Genomic DNA, 18,536 nt, shown 5'->3' with positions numbered 1-18,536 from the left:
CACAGTCACTCGTCAACACACCTGTTTCCGTGACTGTGGACATACCCACGGGCTTCCCCGTTACATGTAGTTAGAGACCATTGACCGGAGGTAGGCGGGAGCGGTTCCCTTTGCCGCACGGTATGCTAGGTCAAGGGCCTTGAAGCGGATTCGTGCAGCAATGGGGAGCCAGTACAGGTCCCTAAGAAGTGGGGTGACATGGGCCGACTTCGGTAGGTTTGAGATCAGGCGGGCCGCTGCATTCTGAATGAGTTGAAGAGGCTTGGTGGCAGTGGCCGGGAGGCCAGCGAGCAGTGCGTTGCAGTAGTCGAGGCGGGAGATGACTGTTGATTGGACGAGGAGTTGGTCATCTTCTCCAGAGAGAGACAAAAGGATAGATACCAGTTTCCTCTGTGCGTTCAGTAGAGAGCTATCTGGCTGCATGTTAACCTAGCTTAGCACAATGAATGGAAGCAGACATGGCCGGTTAGCCTTCGGGAGAGGTGTTAGTTGGACAATGCCTAGGCTAATCGGCCATGTCCGCTTCCATTCATTGTGCTAAGCTAGGCTAATGTGCAGCCAGATAGCTCTCTACTGAATGCACAGAGAGAAAACTGGTATCTATCTTCTTGTCTCTCTCTGGAGAAGATGATAAGATAATTTCCCAAAATGTTGTGTTCTTTTAACTTTCATAGCAATAAAAACGTAAAAAAAATAAAAACCTTTTTACCAATATTATTAATCTTGTATAGACCTCTATGTTTTATGATCCAATAGTTTTGTTATGTGTCAAAGCATCAGCTGATAAAATGTTGAGATGGAATTTGAACGACAACTCTTAATGCCTTCTATTTCCCAGCCTGTCCTCCTTACATCCTACTAAACAGTTTCTTCTTATTTGATTATAGGGACAAATCATGGATCAGAACCTGTTTGGTGGAGCCCCAAGGTTCCTCACCCGGCCCAAGGCCTTCTCTGTGTGCGCAGGAAAGGATACCACACTGAGCTGTACCATCGTGGGCAACCCGACCCCGCTGATCTCCTGGGAGAAGGAGAAGCTGCGGCTGACATCTGGGGGCCGCTTCAAGACTGTGGAGGATGGAGATGTGTACCGCCTGACCATCTATGACTTAACACTGGATGACAGCGGACAGTACATGTGTTGGGCAAAGAACAATGTTGGAGAGGCTTATGCCGCTGTAACGCTCAAAGTGGCCCTGCCAGCAGAGATAACCCCGAGGGCTCCTGTCTTCATGGTTAAACCCTCCTCTGCACGCGTGGGCCTGGGGGGCGATGTCATCTTCCACTGCAAGGTCGTGGCCCACCCCGAGCCCAACTTTGACTGGGAGAAAGACGGGCGCTACATGGGGGCAACGAACCGCATCAAGATCGTCTCAGACAGTGACAGCAGCTCCTTGAGGATCCAAAGTGTGCGCAGCTTGGACAGCGGCACCTACACCTGCAGGGCGCAGAACTCTGTGGGTCGATCCAACGCCGCTGCGGCCCTGGTTGTGGATGTCCAGGATTCCCGCCACCTGAGCGCTGATAAGAACACCTCCCTCCTCTCTCACCTCCAGAAGCGCAAAGAGGAGATGAGCAAGGACATCTCCGTCTATCGCACCGAAGACAGCAGCTCCTCCTTCTCCTCCTCCACTAACATCACGGATGGGCTGGGTGCTCGCAGACTGGAGCATGACCTGAGAGCAGCGGCACTGGCAAAGTTGCCCAAAGGTGTGTTCACTCGCACCTGCACGGTGACAGAGGGCAAGCACGCCAAGCTCAGCTGCTTCGTGACGGGTCACCCCAAGCCTCACATCATCTGGAGGAAGGACGGCACGAACATCAGCGAGGGACGCAGGCATGTCATCTATGAGGACCAGGCAGAGAACTTCATCCTCAAGGTCCTCTACTGCAAGCAGAGCGACAATGGCCTCTACACCTGCAATGCAACCAACATGGCTGGTCAGACTTACAGTGCTGTGTTGGTGATTGTCAAAGGTGAGGTTGTCTTTTTCTTCTCTGTTTTTCGGACACATTTAGGTCATGGTATGCAATCAATTTTGTGTTAGGAACTAGCAATGTGGATAATTGCTTTGATGCCAAGTTCCTGTCCTGGGTTTACAGGGTCATTTGAAGGCATTATGTTAAAAGTCATAGAAATGAAGAATTACACAAAACAGCATCATAGTCGCTTGCCTTCACATACGCAACCTTTGTATTCAGTTGCAGTGTGCATTTCTGAAATTAGACTCTGGGTGCATCTGGAACCACTTGTTCCCCTGTTTAGGATTGAAACCCACGAAAACCTTTTCTCCTGTGTCTCCTCTAGACCTCTACTTTGTCTCCCTCTCAAGTCAAGTCAAGTCAAGTGTTTCTTTATTAATCCCCTTAAATCCAGGTGTCATAGCAGCATGGGGGACTGGGGAGGGGAGGTCCAGACTGGAAAAAAGACAATAATATAAATAATAATAATATAAAATTATAAAATACTATCAAATAATAGTATATAATATCAAATAATATAAATAATAATGATAATAATAATAATAATAATAATAATAATAATAATAATAATAATAATAATAATAATAATAATAATAATAATAATAATAATAATAATAATAATAATAGAATGGCAGTATATATAAGAGTATACATGGTATACAGAGTCCGTCTCTCCTAAAACCCATACAAAAATCTATCATGGTAGTTTGATTTGATTGGTTTACCCTGATGGCACTGGCTATTGTATGAATCATTTACCATGGTACTGCCATGGTAAAGGTCATAATCCAATTTAAACCATGATACTGACCATGGTAATCATTGTTGGTATTTCCATATAATTTAATACGAATTTTATGGGTATTTCCATAATTATTTGGTCACTAAATTATCAGAATACCATGATAATATATATATTTTGATACCATGATACAAGGGAAATACAAAGGGAGTAGGCATTCTCATGTTTTACATGTCCAGTGGTTTAAAGTAACTACAGTAAGTGTTTGTACTCAAGTACTGCACTTAAGTATACTTTTACTTGAGTATTTTCAAACTGTACTTTTACTCCACTACATTTCAAAGGAAACTTTTTACTTTTTACTCTTGAAGCCTGCCAACTTCAAGAGGGCGTAATCAGAGCAGCATAACTGGACCACATACTACTTTAACATAACCTTTATAAGTCAATAGTTCGAGGGTTGAAGTAACGCTTCAAAGCGCTGGAATACTAAAACATCATGTAGAATGCATACTTTTACGTTTGATACTACATTAAATATCAAATATATCTCTACTTTTACCGAAGTATAATTTTGAATGGAGGACTTTTACATTTACCAGAGTTATCTGGGTATTTCTTAAGTAAAGGAACTGTGTACCTCTTCCACCACTGTACACATCCTATTTTGTCATGTTTGTAGCCTATTCTAAATATGTCCACCAATATAGATGTAAAACTATGACCTTTTTTCAAATCTATTATGATTGATGTTTAGCTGAAAACATTAATTTAACCAGATGGTTGTATAGGACTTGCCTAACCTTAACCTTTTCTACTCATTACCTTAAAGTAATAATCTCAAATTTTTTTAGTTTGCCACTCTATATTATTGCCAACTGATGTGTGACTGTGTTTTACATCACTGTCAGCAACAGCAGTTTGTTTGGAATGAAAAGCAGATTAACTCAGTAGTTAGCATGAATCCTCAAGATGGAAAGCAAGTCAATTATAGTGCAAAACTACAACAGCAATGACCACTCATCACCAATAAATAGACAAATAGATAAAATGAGGATCGTAAGGATCCATACTATCCCTTTTTCTTACTTAACCTGAACTTGACCAGGAAAACATCAGGCCCAAAACATAAAAACAAGACGTATGTATTATAACGTGTTGGTTGCAAGGTATTGAGATTATATTGAGATGTGAATAAAAAAATTTCCTACAAGCACATTGTATCCTTGTGCTGTGTTAATCACAGCTCAATGAAATGGTGTAGCCTATAGATGAAAAAGATTTATGGAGGAATAACATTTGTATAGTATAGCTTTCAAGCTAGTGAATTGTTATACGGTATGTACAGTGAATAAGGTTTTTTAGGAGCTGAAATTAAAACAAAGCGTTAGGCTACAACCAAATTCAAAGACCATAGCAATATTACATCTGGGAAAAGCAACTACACTGATGACTGGGACAAAATAGTGTTCAGTTGTTTTATTGGTGAAATGCTCCTTTAACATTATCGAGTCTAGCAATACACCGCTACTAGATACAGTAGGCGAGAGCCAGACTATATGTATGTTTTTTTCACAACAAGGTGGAATGCTGGCTGCGTTTCGGGCGAGGGTGTTCCGTTGCGTCTATTTTCTGCCGGTGATGAGTGGTTCACAGTTGCTATGATGACCATTCAGCTGCTGTAGCCCCCAGGCGCCACTGCTAGGGAGACTTTCAACGAGCCGCTCACAATTGACCAGGGGTCTAAAACGTGTGTTGTCAATGACATGTCGCTAATCTTCATGTCAATGTGTGACAGTGAGTGCTTTGCCTTTGGTGTGCCTGGTTGTCGCTGGGGTGAGATAATGTATTACGTCATTTGTCGTTATTAGTGGTTTTCCAGCATTTGAATGGGGGCTTTACAAGTGGGAGGACTATACTCCTTTGCCCTTTATAATTTTGGTGTCCCATAAACACTGCATCATTTGATAACCGTCTGCGTAATGAACACCTCCGATAAAGGTCACAGAAAGACACTTGGAAGTGTACCTTCCAATGGTGTCCGATGACTCTTCTCTGGACGTCGCAGCCTCTCCTCCTCACTCCCATTGAAGTTTCCTTTTTTAGGTGGCCTTTTTGATTATACCAGCAGGTGTTTTATACCTACCAGACATCCGAAACACATATTGATATTACATAAATGAATCAAGAAAGGCTTAAAAGCCTATGCAAATTAAAGGATTATGTACAATGTGTTGCTACAGACTGGGGGGGGGGGGTCATCGAGCTTTGTTGTGAATAGCAATGAACAGCAGTGAACAGTTTCAGTATCATCTGTATCATCCTAGCCTTGGAGAGTAGATTACAAGCCACGAGGTTTTACTACTATATTTCATGTTCTGTCCACCTCTCTGAAATTTACAATCAGTTAGTTTGTGTAACTTAATATCCTCTAAATGGAAATATTAAATGATTTGGCTGAAAACACCCCCGTCCCCCCGACATTCTTTATGCGGTTCGCTGGTCAGAGTAAATGTTGACTTTATTTTATGTGAATACTTGGGGTATGTGCATGATTTATTGAACACACTGGAGATATCCCATAACTCAAATTTGTGTCACATGTTTTGACACTTGACTTGTTGGCTTGGGCGTGACTGAGTATTGGGTTGTACAGGGATGACAGATGTAAATTATGACATTACTACACTTCTTTTAATATAGCCACATGGAAGAAAAGATTTAAAGAGATGAAAAAAGGATGAACATTTTCTATTCATAAGCATGCTTTCTTTTCCCACTCACTGCAGTATAGGAATCAGAGGTACAATACGATATTTACACTAGAGCCACGATATTGTAATATATATTGTGATATATTGTGATTTATTATTATTATTCTATTGCAGCAAAATGGAATTGTCAAGCAAAAAATATTGATACTTAGCGCCAGTGTATCGATATCATATCGGCACACAAAATATTGTGATATATCACTGTATTGATATTTTCCCCCACCCCTACTACAGTATAGTATGTTATATGAATAGGCATCATACATATTATGAAATTTGCATTACATTTTCTTGTCCTAGTAAATCGTTTTTTATTAAAAAAGAAAACATTTGCATTTTCATATTAATAGGCAACTTACAGATATGTTAACAAACTTTCATTCATAAATGCTCTTCCAGAGCCCAAGGTGCCCTTCAGGAGGAAGCTGCAAGATGTGGCGGTTCAAGAGAAGGAGTCCGCCAGGCTGATATGCGAGGTGCCTGCTTCTGCCACCCTGGCCAGCTGGTTCATGGAGGAAACCCGCCTGGAACAAAGCAGCAAGTACCGCATGGAGCAGGAGGGCACTGTCCGCTGCCTCACTATTCACAACGTCACCACCAACGATGACGCCGTCTACATCTGCGAGATGAAGGAGGGCAGCCGCACCGTGGCAGAGCTTACTGTGCTGGGTATGAATGAGCCGAGTGTCTCTCTCCACTCCTCCACTCTGTCTTAACCCTTTCACTGCCACACGACAGAAGGTTAATCCTTTACTATCACACAACCGACGGCGATGCTCCATCATTAGCATCATTAGCTCCGCTCCGCATCCGCGGAGCTAATGATGCTAATGATGGAGCATTGCCGTCGGTTGTGTGATAGTAAAGGGTTAACCTTCTGTATTGTCACAGTGAAAGGGTTAACCGGCTGTCGTGTGGCAGTGAAAGGGTTAATGACCTCTGCCAAGGAGGTTACCTTTTCACCCCGCATTCGTCTGTCTGGTTTTTTGTTTGTCTGGGAACAAGATATCTCGAAAAGTAATGGCGGCTTGATTGCCATTGCTGCTGTGAACATTCATGACCCTTAGAGGAAGATACTTATTGATGTTGGTGAACCTGTGACCTTTTCTATAGTGCCACCATAAGGGCAAACTTTTCTAAATGTTCAAATGAGCATATTTCCTGCCCTGTTACCCACTTGCCTTTAAAGGGATTGCTGTATATCTTTCCTGACTAGAGATAGTGGTCCAATAGACTTTAATAGTGTGATATACTGAGTTCAAAGTACTTCTTAATTCCAAAGGTTTATTACAAATAATATTCAGTTTCACAGACATTTAAAAGTAAATTCACAGAAAGGTGAATCATTATTTACCACAGGATGGTTCAGATTTTTTAACCCTAGCTCTATTTCTTTCTTACCAATCATGTTAGAATAGAATAGACTTTTAATTGTCATTGCACACAAGTATACAACGAAATTTCAGGGGAGCTCCCACAGACCGTAGTACAATATACATGTAACACATAACACTGTACATATACAGAATATTTTAAATAATAAAGTGCATGATGAGCGGTAACATAGTGGTTATCAAGTCCAGGTAAAGTGCATGGTGCACGTGAGGGGACAGTCAATGAGAGTTTAACAGTCTGACTGCTTGGGGGAAAAAGCTGTTCATAAATCTTGAACTCTTCGCATGTATGGACCGGTATCTCCTCCCTGAGGGAAGGAGCTGAAAGAGGTGATGTGCTGGGTGAGACTGGTCCTTGATAATATTGGTCAAGTCCGAGTCCAAGTCTACCAATGATGATTGGTAGAGTCTTTTCTCAGCACAATCCATGCTGTTCCTCATACTAGCACTGGATAGTTAGCCACAAACCAAGGTCAGTGTGGTCACGCTCTTTTCTGCACAAGCTGACTGTGGCCCTTTTCACACCTGGCATTAAGATGTGTCTTGGGTGATAAGTACATCTGTTCACACCTGGCATTAGACATGCGTCTCGAGTGACCATTAAGTGGTCTTGTGATCGGATCTCATTTCCCTGCTGAATATGCAAATTACACTCAAGCCTATGACTATAGACACATAATGTTATAGAGCGTATTATATTTCCATTACAATACATTTTATTTATTTATTTATATGTTACTATGAAATCCCTTTCATTTAGTGAGTGACAAATGGATTAGCATCACACTAAATAACTTGCTGGCCAGTTATAATTATGCTCATCTTGACCCCCCCCCCTCTCCCTCTGCTATCAACTACCTTGACATTTGAAGTTAATAAAGAGGTGAGATGATCAGCACACAACAGTGCCATTAAGCACACATGTATGGGGACTATCCACTCACTATTTGGCTCGTATACTAATACAGACCGTTGGAAAGATCAGGAATTATATTTCGAAGCAATAGCAGGATGACCAGCGAGTGTCTCCAGCGATGGCAGCTGTTTATGAAATCTGATCAGGCCTATCTCATAAAATCACATAGGACTTTCCTCTAAATTGCCATTCAATATTAACTGAAGCGTCCTTTACAACCTTCGTACAGACGTTTCCGGCGTGATGAATGTATCTACAGAGGGAAATCACAGTGAACAGTGGGCAGCCCGTGCATGGTGCGAATCACCATTTGGAAAGACTGCAGATCGTCTGCGTCCGCGGAAATTCATCCTCCGTGTGAAATGGCTTTAATAATTGTTTTGGGGATTTATTTAAAAAAAATTATTGATCCTTTATTTAACCAGGAAGTCCCATTGAGATACAAGATTTATTTTGCAAGGGAGACCTGGCAAAGATAACAGCAATAAAATGTGCGATACATCACACAAGAACACAATAAAAGTGCATACATACAATATACAATGTATCACATAAAACACACAAACGGAATAGCCTACAAACATGATAGTAAAAGTGTATGACTGAGGGTAATACAGACATTTTTTAGTGGGGACCTGACTACAGAAAGCAGCGACATTTTTCTTGTAAAAAGTTATGTAACATAGATTTAAATTTGCCAAGAGAGACCAGGGTATCTAAGTGGATATGGTCCTAGCTCATTCCATGCCCAATGTGCAAAGTGAGAAAAAAACTGTCCTTCTTAGTTCAGTGAGTATTCTGGGAGTTTCTAAAAGTAGCCATCTTGTGGACCTGGTATGGTAGCTGCTAGAGGCAAAGCAAATGAGAATAGAAAGATATAGGGGAAGCTTCCCTAGGACGGCCTTATATATAAAAACATACATGTGTGATTTCCTCCGTACTAACAGAGAGGTCCATCCCACCATTTGATATAGCACACAACGGTGAGTAAGCCCTTTGGCACTAGTGATGAAGCGCAGAGAAGCATGGTATACACTGTGTAGCTTTTATTATTTTTTTGCAGTGAAGAGGCAGCATGGATATATATAATGTCACCATAGTCAATTACAGACAGGAATGTGGCTTGAACAAGTTTCTTTCTGGCCTCAAAAGAAAACCATATGTTTGTTGCAAAAGAAAGAAATACGTTTTAGTTGAAGTTTCTTTGTGATGTTTCCAATATGCACTTTAAAAGATAGTTTTTCGTCCAACCATAGCCCAAGATACTTGTAGGATGAAACATTTTCTATGGCTGCTCCCTTTAGCGTAACAATATGAGCATGGTCCACTGGCTGTGAGCAAGCCCTTGTGAACATAATTTCTTTGCATTTGTTAAACTTTGCAAGTTTAATAGTGAGGTTTGAGAACAATGAAAAGCAGCCTGGAGGTCCTCGATCACCTGAGTAAGGGAGGGAGCACTTGTATGCAAGACTGTATTGTCCGCATAAAAATGCAGCTTGGCTGTATGGATTTTATTTCCCAGGTAATTTATAAAGATACAAAATAAAACCAGAGCTAAAAAAGACCCTTAGGGAACACCTTTGTTGATTTATAAAAAACTTGATTTGTAGTTCTCTGCAAATATACATTGTGTTCTGTCTGAGAGGTATGGGGATGGGATGCTGGGGATGCTTGTGATTATGAAAATGAATGGGGCTTCTGAAGGGGAACCTTGAGAGCAGTATAGGCTATAGTAGCCTAATACATTCTGATTACTTGTGATTCATTCACTATATATAGGCATTCCAAAAGAAAATCAGACATTATGGATAAAGCCAGCTTGTGCAATTTGAGAACCAACTGGAGATGAGAAAAAGAAGGAAGAAAGAGAGAGCAGACTTTACTACCACAAGATCCCGGAGGATATGATGCACAGTTGAGTCCTTCAATGTGGCCCAGGACACATTCGCGTACACTGCTTAAAGAATGCGGCCATATTCCCTACTCCTCCTAAGATGTTCGCCTGCTTTTTGCTGTGTGGCATCTAGGGTCCAATATCTTCTCATTTATTATTTAGATAGTTGATAGGCAAAACCATATGACTGCTAGATCCAATTGATTTTTGGATAAATGCATGGTAAACAGGAAGTGATGTATTACTTGTGAATGCTTACTTGTGTCTGATTTGCACCGAACTTCACAAATAATGTTTGGCTTCTATAGCAAGGAGGCCTGTACCATTTTAGGTTGTTTGGTGTCTTGGTAGAGCTAAGCATTAAGCACATTTCTGGTAAGTACTAGATTTAAAGAGGCACTTGGAAAGCAAATTTTTTACAGATTTGTCGATGAAATCAACTGACTAATTGATTAGTTGAAAAATCCTAATAGTCGACTAAGAATGTCTTTAGTCGAGGAGGACAGACAGCCCTAGGCTACGCACAGCGATCATCCATGACTTCACATCGCTCCTCATCATCACAGCAAGGCTTGCTAGTACATAATGTTAGCCAACTACACAAATACAGTGCACCTGCGTGACAACTGTCATTTACTCACCATTGGTAAAGTGACACTTGTGAGTGAAGCTTTCAGAGAGCAGTGCTCCATTCCTCCAAACATATCTCTCTCTCTCTCTCTCTCTCTCTCTCTCTCTCTCTCTCTCTCTCTCTCTCTCTCTCTCTCTCTCTCTCTCTCTCTCTCTCTCTCTCTCTCTCTCTCTCTCTCAGAGTCTCAGTGTGTGATGTTGGTGCTAGAGTGAGAATGCACTGTCTCTCAGAGTGAGATCAAATGTTTTTCAAATGTTTTTTATACAGGTAATATTCATACTTACTGGTTTAAATAAACAATTTGATAGCATTTCCCATCATTACTAAACAAGAGTTTTGTACAAAAGGAATTAAAGACCAGTCCCTTATAGACGCCTGACCAAGATATAGGCCAGTATTCAATGAAATTGAACGCCGGGCTATTCAATAAAACATTTTGTCACTCCAATAGTTGATAAGCCAACCTGCATGACCCCTAGATCCACTCAATGAATTTCAGTGAAAACAAACACAATCTATCTAAAAAATTGTGTTTAAGTAATGCATCACTTCCTGTTTACCATGGTAAACACAATTTTGACCAAACTTGACAAATTATGTTTGTTGTATGACTGAGGTGGCATCACCATGGGTCTGTTGAGACACGCAATATAGGCAACTCTCGTTTCTGTCATCGACCCAGTAAAATGTTGTGATAGTAACGGTAAATTGGGAAGATTGTTAAGCCTTGACAGAGTCTGCTCTCTACTAAGTGTATTACACAATGGTTTCACCTCAGTAAACATGTAAAAATGTCGGTAAAAGAATACCACTCCTGCACACTGATATCTTACTCAATTGTAATTTTCATCAAGCACTAGCATTTCTGGTAGACCTTTCTGGCGTATAACTCTTGTTTTAGCCAGTTTTGTACTGTAATGGAAATGTTATCTATGTCCATCTGTGTTAAATCTCTGTACAGCTTTTGACTAGTTAATATGATCAACTAGTCTGACTACAGCCCAGACACTAGGCTACAGTCTGTGTGTCTCTTTAACAACAAACCAAGGTTTGAGGAGATAGGAGAGGTCCAAGGCTATTTCCCTCTCCAGTTAAGACATAACAAAGGCTATTGAGCCAATCTTGTTATTCATTCCCTAACTGGGGCATATTTTGTTTACCTTTTATGTCATATCTGGATGTCTAATGTACGTCATTTCAATTATGTATTAATGTATGTTCTGACCAGAGCTCTTGGTCACTTTCTGGTCAGACGCTCGTGTGTCTCTCTATAAACTGATCTCTGTGGAAGCACAGATATTAAACTATGTTCTATGTTTTTATATACAAATGACTCTATCTCAATTTCTACAGTTCACTGTCATGGCTCATTTTAAATAGTCCACAACAGTACCTCACGGTTGTGTCACTGATGTCACCTTGTGTTTTCTGAACCGATGTTTGCATCCCTCTCCATGCGTTTCAGGCAACATCACCAAAAAGCTTCCCAGGAGGACAGTTGTCCCCATTAGTGATACCGTCATCTTCTGCGTGGAGCTGGAGCACCCCTGCCCCGATGCCTACTGGACACGCAATAGTGACAAGCTGAAGGAGGACTGCCGCATCACCATAGCTTGTGTGCTCAGACAGTACACACTCACCATCAAAGACTGCCAGGCAGACGACTCTGGAGAGGTGGCTTTTGTCGCCGGAGACTGCAAGACCTCCACTCGATTCTCCGTCACCGGTGAGGAATCTCTCATGAACACTCTCAATCCCACAAAACCCTCTCAAAAGGCACATTTTCAACAACAGATTTTCACGTTGATTGACCATGTATTTCTGCGATTCTACAATGGGTTCCATTGCCTTCGGGGTATGAAACACTTTTAATCCATAAAAGACCACATCAAACTCAAGTAAAACCCTCCCCAAAACTGGAGTCACAATGTTTTCAATTGACAGCAGTGATTCGTAATCATATTTCAAAACTAATCTATGAAATACGTTATCGTTACTCTTTTCTTTTTTCTTTAGCCGCAAGAAAGCATCCACCAGATCTCCCAGTCGATGCTGTAGTGCGGAACAAGACTGACTCGTCCATCACACTTCAGTGGTCTCCCCCTGACAGCGACCGGCCTGTGCCCATCAGGTCCTACGTGGTGGAGAGAAGAAAGGTGGGCACTCAGACGTGGCAGAGGTACAACGCCACGGAAACCATCGTCTCCACTGAGATAACTATCTGCAACTTCACCGAAGAGGCCAGCTATCAGTTCCGTATCTCTGCTATCAACGACTACGGCCAGAGCCCCTTCCTGGAAGTGCTTGGAAGTTTCTACCTCGGTAAGACCTGATAGCAACATTTATTTTCTTTAATGTAACAGAAATAAAGGCTGCATTTGTACAGCCAAAAGCAGCAAGATGCATCGCTTCGGAGGAGGGGGAGAGACAAGTCAAATGTCGATTGGTCGATATAGCATTTTTCCACCATGGCCCCGCGCCAAAGTAGAATGGCCTTCTACTTTGAGGCGTGCAAAAAAATCTGAGGTGTGCCACCATGTGGAGCGGGAAGCATGCTTGAAGCAGTTTCATAGCAAACGATAAAAAGCTGCTCGTAAGCACTTCAGGAAAACAAGTCAGTTAACCTCACTCCTCTGGTACAAGCACTGTGCATAGTGCATACTTTGGATTCAGCTTGATCAACTGCACTGCTGCAGAATTCCAATGATGTGCAATTGTCATTTCATAATAGACATAGACCAGCACAGAGCTTCAATTTTAGAAGCTATGAGATCTAGCTATTCACCCCTGCGTTGGACAGCCCTGTGACAACTCCTCTAGCGTGATGAAAACTCTGCGAGCAACGGGTCTAACATGCTTTGCATCGTTGCCATTACTGTTTGCCCAAATCGCGGTAAAAACCGAAACTAATGTGAGCTGCTAAGTAACGTTAACTAAGCTGGTCCCGAAACCGAGGAAATACTCTGCGCAGATAAGTTTCATCTCTCTCTCTCTCTCTCTCTCTCTCTCTCTCTCTCTCTCTCTCTCTCTCTCTCTCTCTCTCTCTCTCTCTCTCTCTCTCTCTCTCTCTCTCTCTCTCTCTCTGTACGTTCAATGATTTTAAGTAGCCAACAGTTACACTATAAAATCGAACTGGAGAGGTGATGATAATAAACATTTAACTTTATTAGCTGAAATATTCTAAAATCATTCAAATCATTAAAATATCTGCTATCTGCATTCTCCCTGTGTGTCTCTGTGTGTGTAATAAACTTACTGTCCCATCTCTTGGGTCTTTGGAAAGACCAGATGAGGTCAGAGGAGTTTTATAGTATTTACTGAGGATGGCCAGATAATACATATAATATTGTTCTAAATAACTAAATGTTCTAAATAAATAACAATGTTGAAATTGAGAAGTTTGAACGAATGAAATAACATTTTTGTTATTACAGAGAGAGTAAACTCCTGAAAAAAGGTATCGTTGGGTACCGGTATCGATTCCCAGGTATTGGTTCAAATGTGAACGGTACCCAACCCTAACAACAACACATGTCATACTGAATATATGGTGTGATGTTTTGATTCCTTCACAGAACCCAAAGCAGAAGTGACGACTGGTCTCATGAACAGCACTGCAGTTTCTGGCGAGGAGGCCAGTCTCTCTGTGGAGCTGTCTGCTATGTGCTCTGGCTTCTGGTCCTTCAATGGCCGATTGCTACGGAGTGGAGGAGACTACCTCATCACCCGCTCCAAGACCATACACACGCTAGTTTTCCGTATTGTTACCATGGAGATGAATGGGGCCGAGGTGAGGTTTGTGGGCGGCGGCTCTGAGACCAGTTGCATCTTGAGTGTGAAGGGTAAGCACTTGACCTGGCCAATGTAAAACAATAACAGTAAGACATTCAGTACCCATCTATATCATGAAAATTGATTTTCCAATTTCCTGGAAGCAGTAAATCTGTGGTAGCTGAACACTTACATTTGTACTGTATTTCCAGCCCCACCTCTCAGGTTCACCAATAAGTCAGGTCAGATGCAGATGGTGATATGCAATGCCCAGGACTCCGCCCGGTTGACCGCAGAGGTGTCCGATTACGATTCACAGGTGTGTAATGGAGAAAATATCATCTGTATTGTCTACATCTATTGCGTGTCTTTCCTTACACTCGTCTTGTTCTCCGACTGCGTCTCCAGGTGGTGTGGATGAGGAACGGGCGAGAGGTTAAAGTGGGGAAGAAGTACGAGTATGTGGTCGTAGATCGCAAGAGGACCCTGATGATCCACAACGTCACAGAGGAAGACGTGGGCGTCTATGAGTGTGTTTTAGAGACAGACAGAATGTCCCTCCAACTAGCTCTTAAAGGTACAACAATTGAATGAATAAGGCAAAGTGTTAATTTGACCCCAAGCGTGAATCCCCAATTAGCTGTATACATTCACACACACACACACACGCACACACACACACACACACACACACACACACACACACACACACACACACATGCACACACACACACGCACGCACTCACACACACACACACACACACACACACACACACACACGCACACACTCACGCACGCACGCATGCACGCACGCAAAAACTGTGGCCACTAGGGGGAGGGTGGGGACACTTCTGTGGACCAACCGACCAACCAACCGACCAATTAGCCGCAGCTAATAAACATGTGATCAAATGTATGTAAACTACTTGCAGTGGTTGCTTTAACAAGGCTAGGATACTTGAGCTGCAACCTCTAACCTACATAGTGCCAACAGCCCCTCACACATTACTGTAAGCGACGCACAGGAACTGGACGTGCTCTGATGGCTGCTAGCAGGTGCTTATGAGCCACCAGACATAAGAAAGGAATCTCTATCATCATGTAATCAACTCCACTCAGCATGACTGTCCCGCCAGCCTAAAGCCCTTTCCACACAGGGGAAAACCCTTATGTATTTAACACTGGAGTATGAAGTTATAACAATTTTAAAAGAGAATGAAAGTGTTGTGGAATAATTCAATGACAGTGCCATGACAGTGAACTGTAGAAATTAAGACTGAGTCAATTTGTATATATGAAAATATAGAACATCGTTTATTTCTGCGGCCACAGAGCTCAGTTTACAATCAGACACACTAACGTCTGACCAGAAAGTGGGAAACAGGTCTGGTCAGACTTCATTAAATACATAATCGATATGACGTACATGAGATACCAACTTAATAATAAAGATGAGAAGAATGAAAACAAAGAATGGGTCTATGGCTTTGTTATGTCTTCACACTAGATGTATGTTTTTAGTAAAGACTCACCATCATTCCAATCTCTTCATTTCTTAAGACGAGCCTGTCAAGTTCCTGAACAAACCCAGAGGTCCTCTGGGAGTGGCGCCGATCCTCTCGGGGGACCTGGAGCTGAGCTGCGAGGTGTCTTCCGCCAGCGGGGTGGTGGTGTGGAGGAGAGACCGTGAGGAGGTCACTGAGGACCAAAGAACCACCATCATCTCAAAAGGGACTCAGCGGAGACTCATCGTCAAGAATGCTAAGCAAAGCGACCAAGGACAATACTCTTGTGAGACAGCGGTGGACAAAGTCACATTCCAGGTCAAGATTGTTAAAGGTAAGACTGTACGGAAACTTGTGTTACACTCGGAAGAACCCTGTAATTGTCTTTTTCAACAGCCGTTGTGCTTCAGTTATTCAAAATGAAAATGTACTTTTCTCACAGAAGCTCAAGCTGCCTTCTCCAACAAGGAGTCTGTCCAGAAGGAGGTGAATGCTTTTCTCTCCCAGAAAGCCACTCTGAGCTGCGAGGTGGCCGACACCAAGGCTGAGGTGAAGTGGCACAAGGACGGCAAGCAGCTGATATCCAGTAGGACACGCTACTCCGAGACGAGGGACAAGACTCGTCAGTTTGTGATCGAAAAGGTGGAGAAGAGCGATGCTGGAGAATACAGCTGTGAGACTGGAGGGGATAAGCTGGTCTTTAAGATTCTGGTGTCAGGTAGGAATAATCTAAGATCATATATATATATATATTATTTATATATATATCTCGTCTGTTGTTGGAAAGTCTGAAAGTTATACGTGATGTCTACAGTGAATACGCTGTAGCTCTTAACACTTTCAATGCCAACGACGAGATATCCTGTTTGTTCATGCCGACCGTTCATTGCCAACGACGAGAGATCTCGCTTTTTTTTATTAGCGATTTGAATTCATATTTCATCAATCTAGTCTCACGTTAGTGCTGCAAACTCTCTCTGAGCTCCATTGGGAAAATACAGCCCCCTATCGTCTCCCTGTGGTACTGCACCCCTTTGGAATGGATTGAAATGAAACACATGGGGGGGGGGGGGGGGGGGGATCCAGCTTCCTCATTTTACTTCTCAGTCAAGTCACCCGAGAGGATCGGATTCATTGCCGAGCCCCAAAACAGCGTGGAATACATATTTCCAGTACCCAGCGTTGGATCAATAAACGCGATCGATATTTGGAATGGCGATCAGGAATTGGAATAATCTTTTTGGAGAACATCTGATCTGAGGTAAGGAATCTATTTTACCAGTCTTAGGATAATCAGATCTTTTTTCACAGAGATATCAACGTGTGCCCTACAGTATGTGTGTGTGTGTGTGTGTGTGTGTGTGTGTGTGTGTGTGTGTGTGTGTGTGTGTGCTGATCATGAAATGATAGCGTGCATAAGTACACATATACTATCGATAATCTTGCGTTTATTTGAAAACGATTCATAAATAGGCCGAAAATTTACAACGTTTTTTGTGTATTCCAGAATATTCCAGTAAAGGGCGATTATCACAGAATCTTTATATTTTCCTGAAACTAGCGTTTTTCAAAATGGTATAAAACGGAAATGAACCGATTAAAAAACAATCCGTTTCGACAATGTTGACTGCAAACAAGTCATTGATAAGCGATGGCCAAATTAGACACATAGCCATAATTTAAGACATAGTTTATGCGTTTGCAAATATGAGAGCTCTATCATTGAAGTGGGTGGCGGCACGGAAGCACTAAATCGTGCACCGAGCTCCGGCATTGAAAGTGTTAAGATACGAAAATATGAGATACACCTTTATTCATCCCTGTGGCGAATAACAGGAGGAGAGGAGAGGTACAGGCAGGATAATGGGAATAAAATAAAACAATTTTAATTAAATAAAATATAAGAATAAAGAATGAGAATATGATATAGATAAGAATAAATAAATACACAAATATCGAATCTGCAACTGGATCTGTGTGAGTGAACCTGTGAGACATATCAATTATATCACTGTGTGTATGTACACACCACCCTGGTATAATATACAGACTATCCTAATTCTACCCCAGGTACAAATATAAATAGCCAATCGAAGTCTACCTATACAAAAATATACAATACTCCATACTAAGTCATAGTCTACCCTGGTATAAATAAACAGATTAAACAGATGATCAATAAATATAAATGTACATATATGAATATGAATATGTTTGAAGGTGTGAATATATGAATGAGTGATATGTGAGTCATTGTGCAGAGAGAGCAAAGTGATGTAACACCATGATGTGACAATGGAGGAGTCATCAGAGAACTTCTGGCACATACCTGAGTTGAGAGGGAGCGGGGCAGTCTGCTGCTATGCCGGGGTGCATGAATACTTTCGGCAACCAACATCCCCTTCCGCGTTGCTCTGATTGGCCAGCGATCGGCCAGCCCTCTACGCTCGTTTTCCCCCTACGCCGGTAACGCGCGCATGCGCATTTCGTACTTGTCTCCCTGTGTGGAGACAGGGGCCGCTGGTGTACAGCTGAGAGCTCCAGCATAGCTATGTCCGCGAGCTAGGCGCAAGCCAGAGTAAAACACAGTTTTCAATCAATCAATCAATCAATAATAACATTAACGAGACTCTCGTTGTGTCTATTCTGCTAACGCTACCTCTCATTGCTTTAACGTTACCTAGGCTCTCGTGTCTATCTGCTAACGTTCGTTAACGTTAGCATTAGCATTAGGCTAACAAGCTGTAACGGCACCAGTCTTGCGTCTATCTGCTAACGTTAGCATTAGGTAATAACCGGTTTAAAATGGATGGTGATTACCTCACGTTGTGTCTATATTCTACTAGCATTAACCATTAGTTACTAGTACAAACAATCAATAGCGAGTTATATTGATCACGCTATGTACGATAGCCATGCTAAAACG

At 42.0% G+C, this 18,536-nt stretch overlaps 1 protein-coding gene across 1 annotated transcript in view; it reads left to right on the top strand.

Annotated features, from left to right (window-relative positions):
* Positions 1-896: 896 nt before the first annotated feature.
* obscnb (obscurin, cytoskeletal calmodulin and titin-interacting RhoGEF b) overlaps positions 897-18,536 on the top strand; it is a gene marked incomplete at its 5' end in the record, with an annotated part of 220,305 nt that continues 202,665 nt past the window's right edge. The window contains 9 exons of the mRNA XM_084326891.1: positions 897-1,977; positions 5,899-6,168; positions 11,800-12,060; positions 12,351-12,656; positions 13,910-14,176; positions 14,318-14,424; positions 14,514-14,682; positions 15,666-15,944; positions 16,053-16,328. Coding sequence (XP_084183017.1) covers positions 897-1,977; positions 5,899-6,168; positions 11,800-12,060; positions 12,351-12,656; positions 13,910-14,176; positions 14,318-14,424; positions 14,514-14,682; positions 15,666-15,944; positions 16,053-16,328 — 3,016 coding nt within the window. The remainder of the gene's footprint in view (positions 1,978-5,898; positions 6,169-11,799; positions 12,061-12,350; positions 12,657-13,909; positions 14,177-14,317; positions 14,425-14,513; positions 14,683-15,665; positions 15,945-16,052; positions 16,329-18,536) is intronic.

The sequence above is a fragment of the Notolepis coatsorum genome (assembly GCF_963971535.1).
Source record: "Notolepis coatsorum genome assembly, chromosome: 13".
Lineage (NCBI taxonomy): Eukaryota > Metazoa > Chordata > Actinopteri > Aulopiformes > Paralepididae > Notolepis > Notolepis coatsorum.
This window is presented reverse-complemented; position numbering and strand designations above follow the sequence as displayed.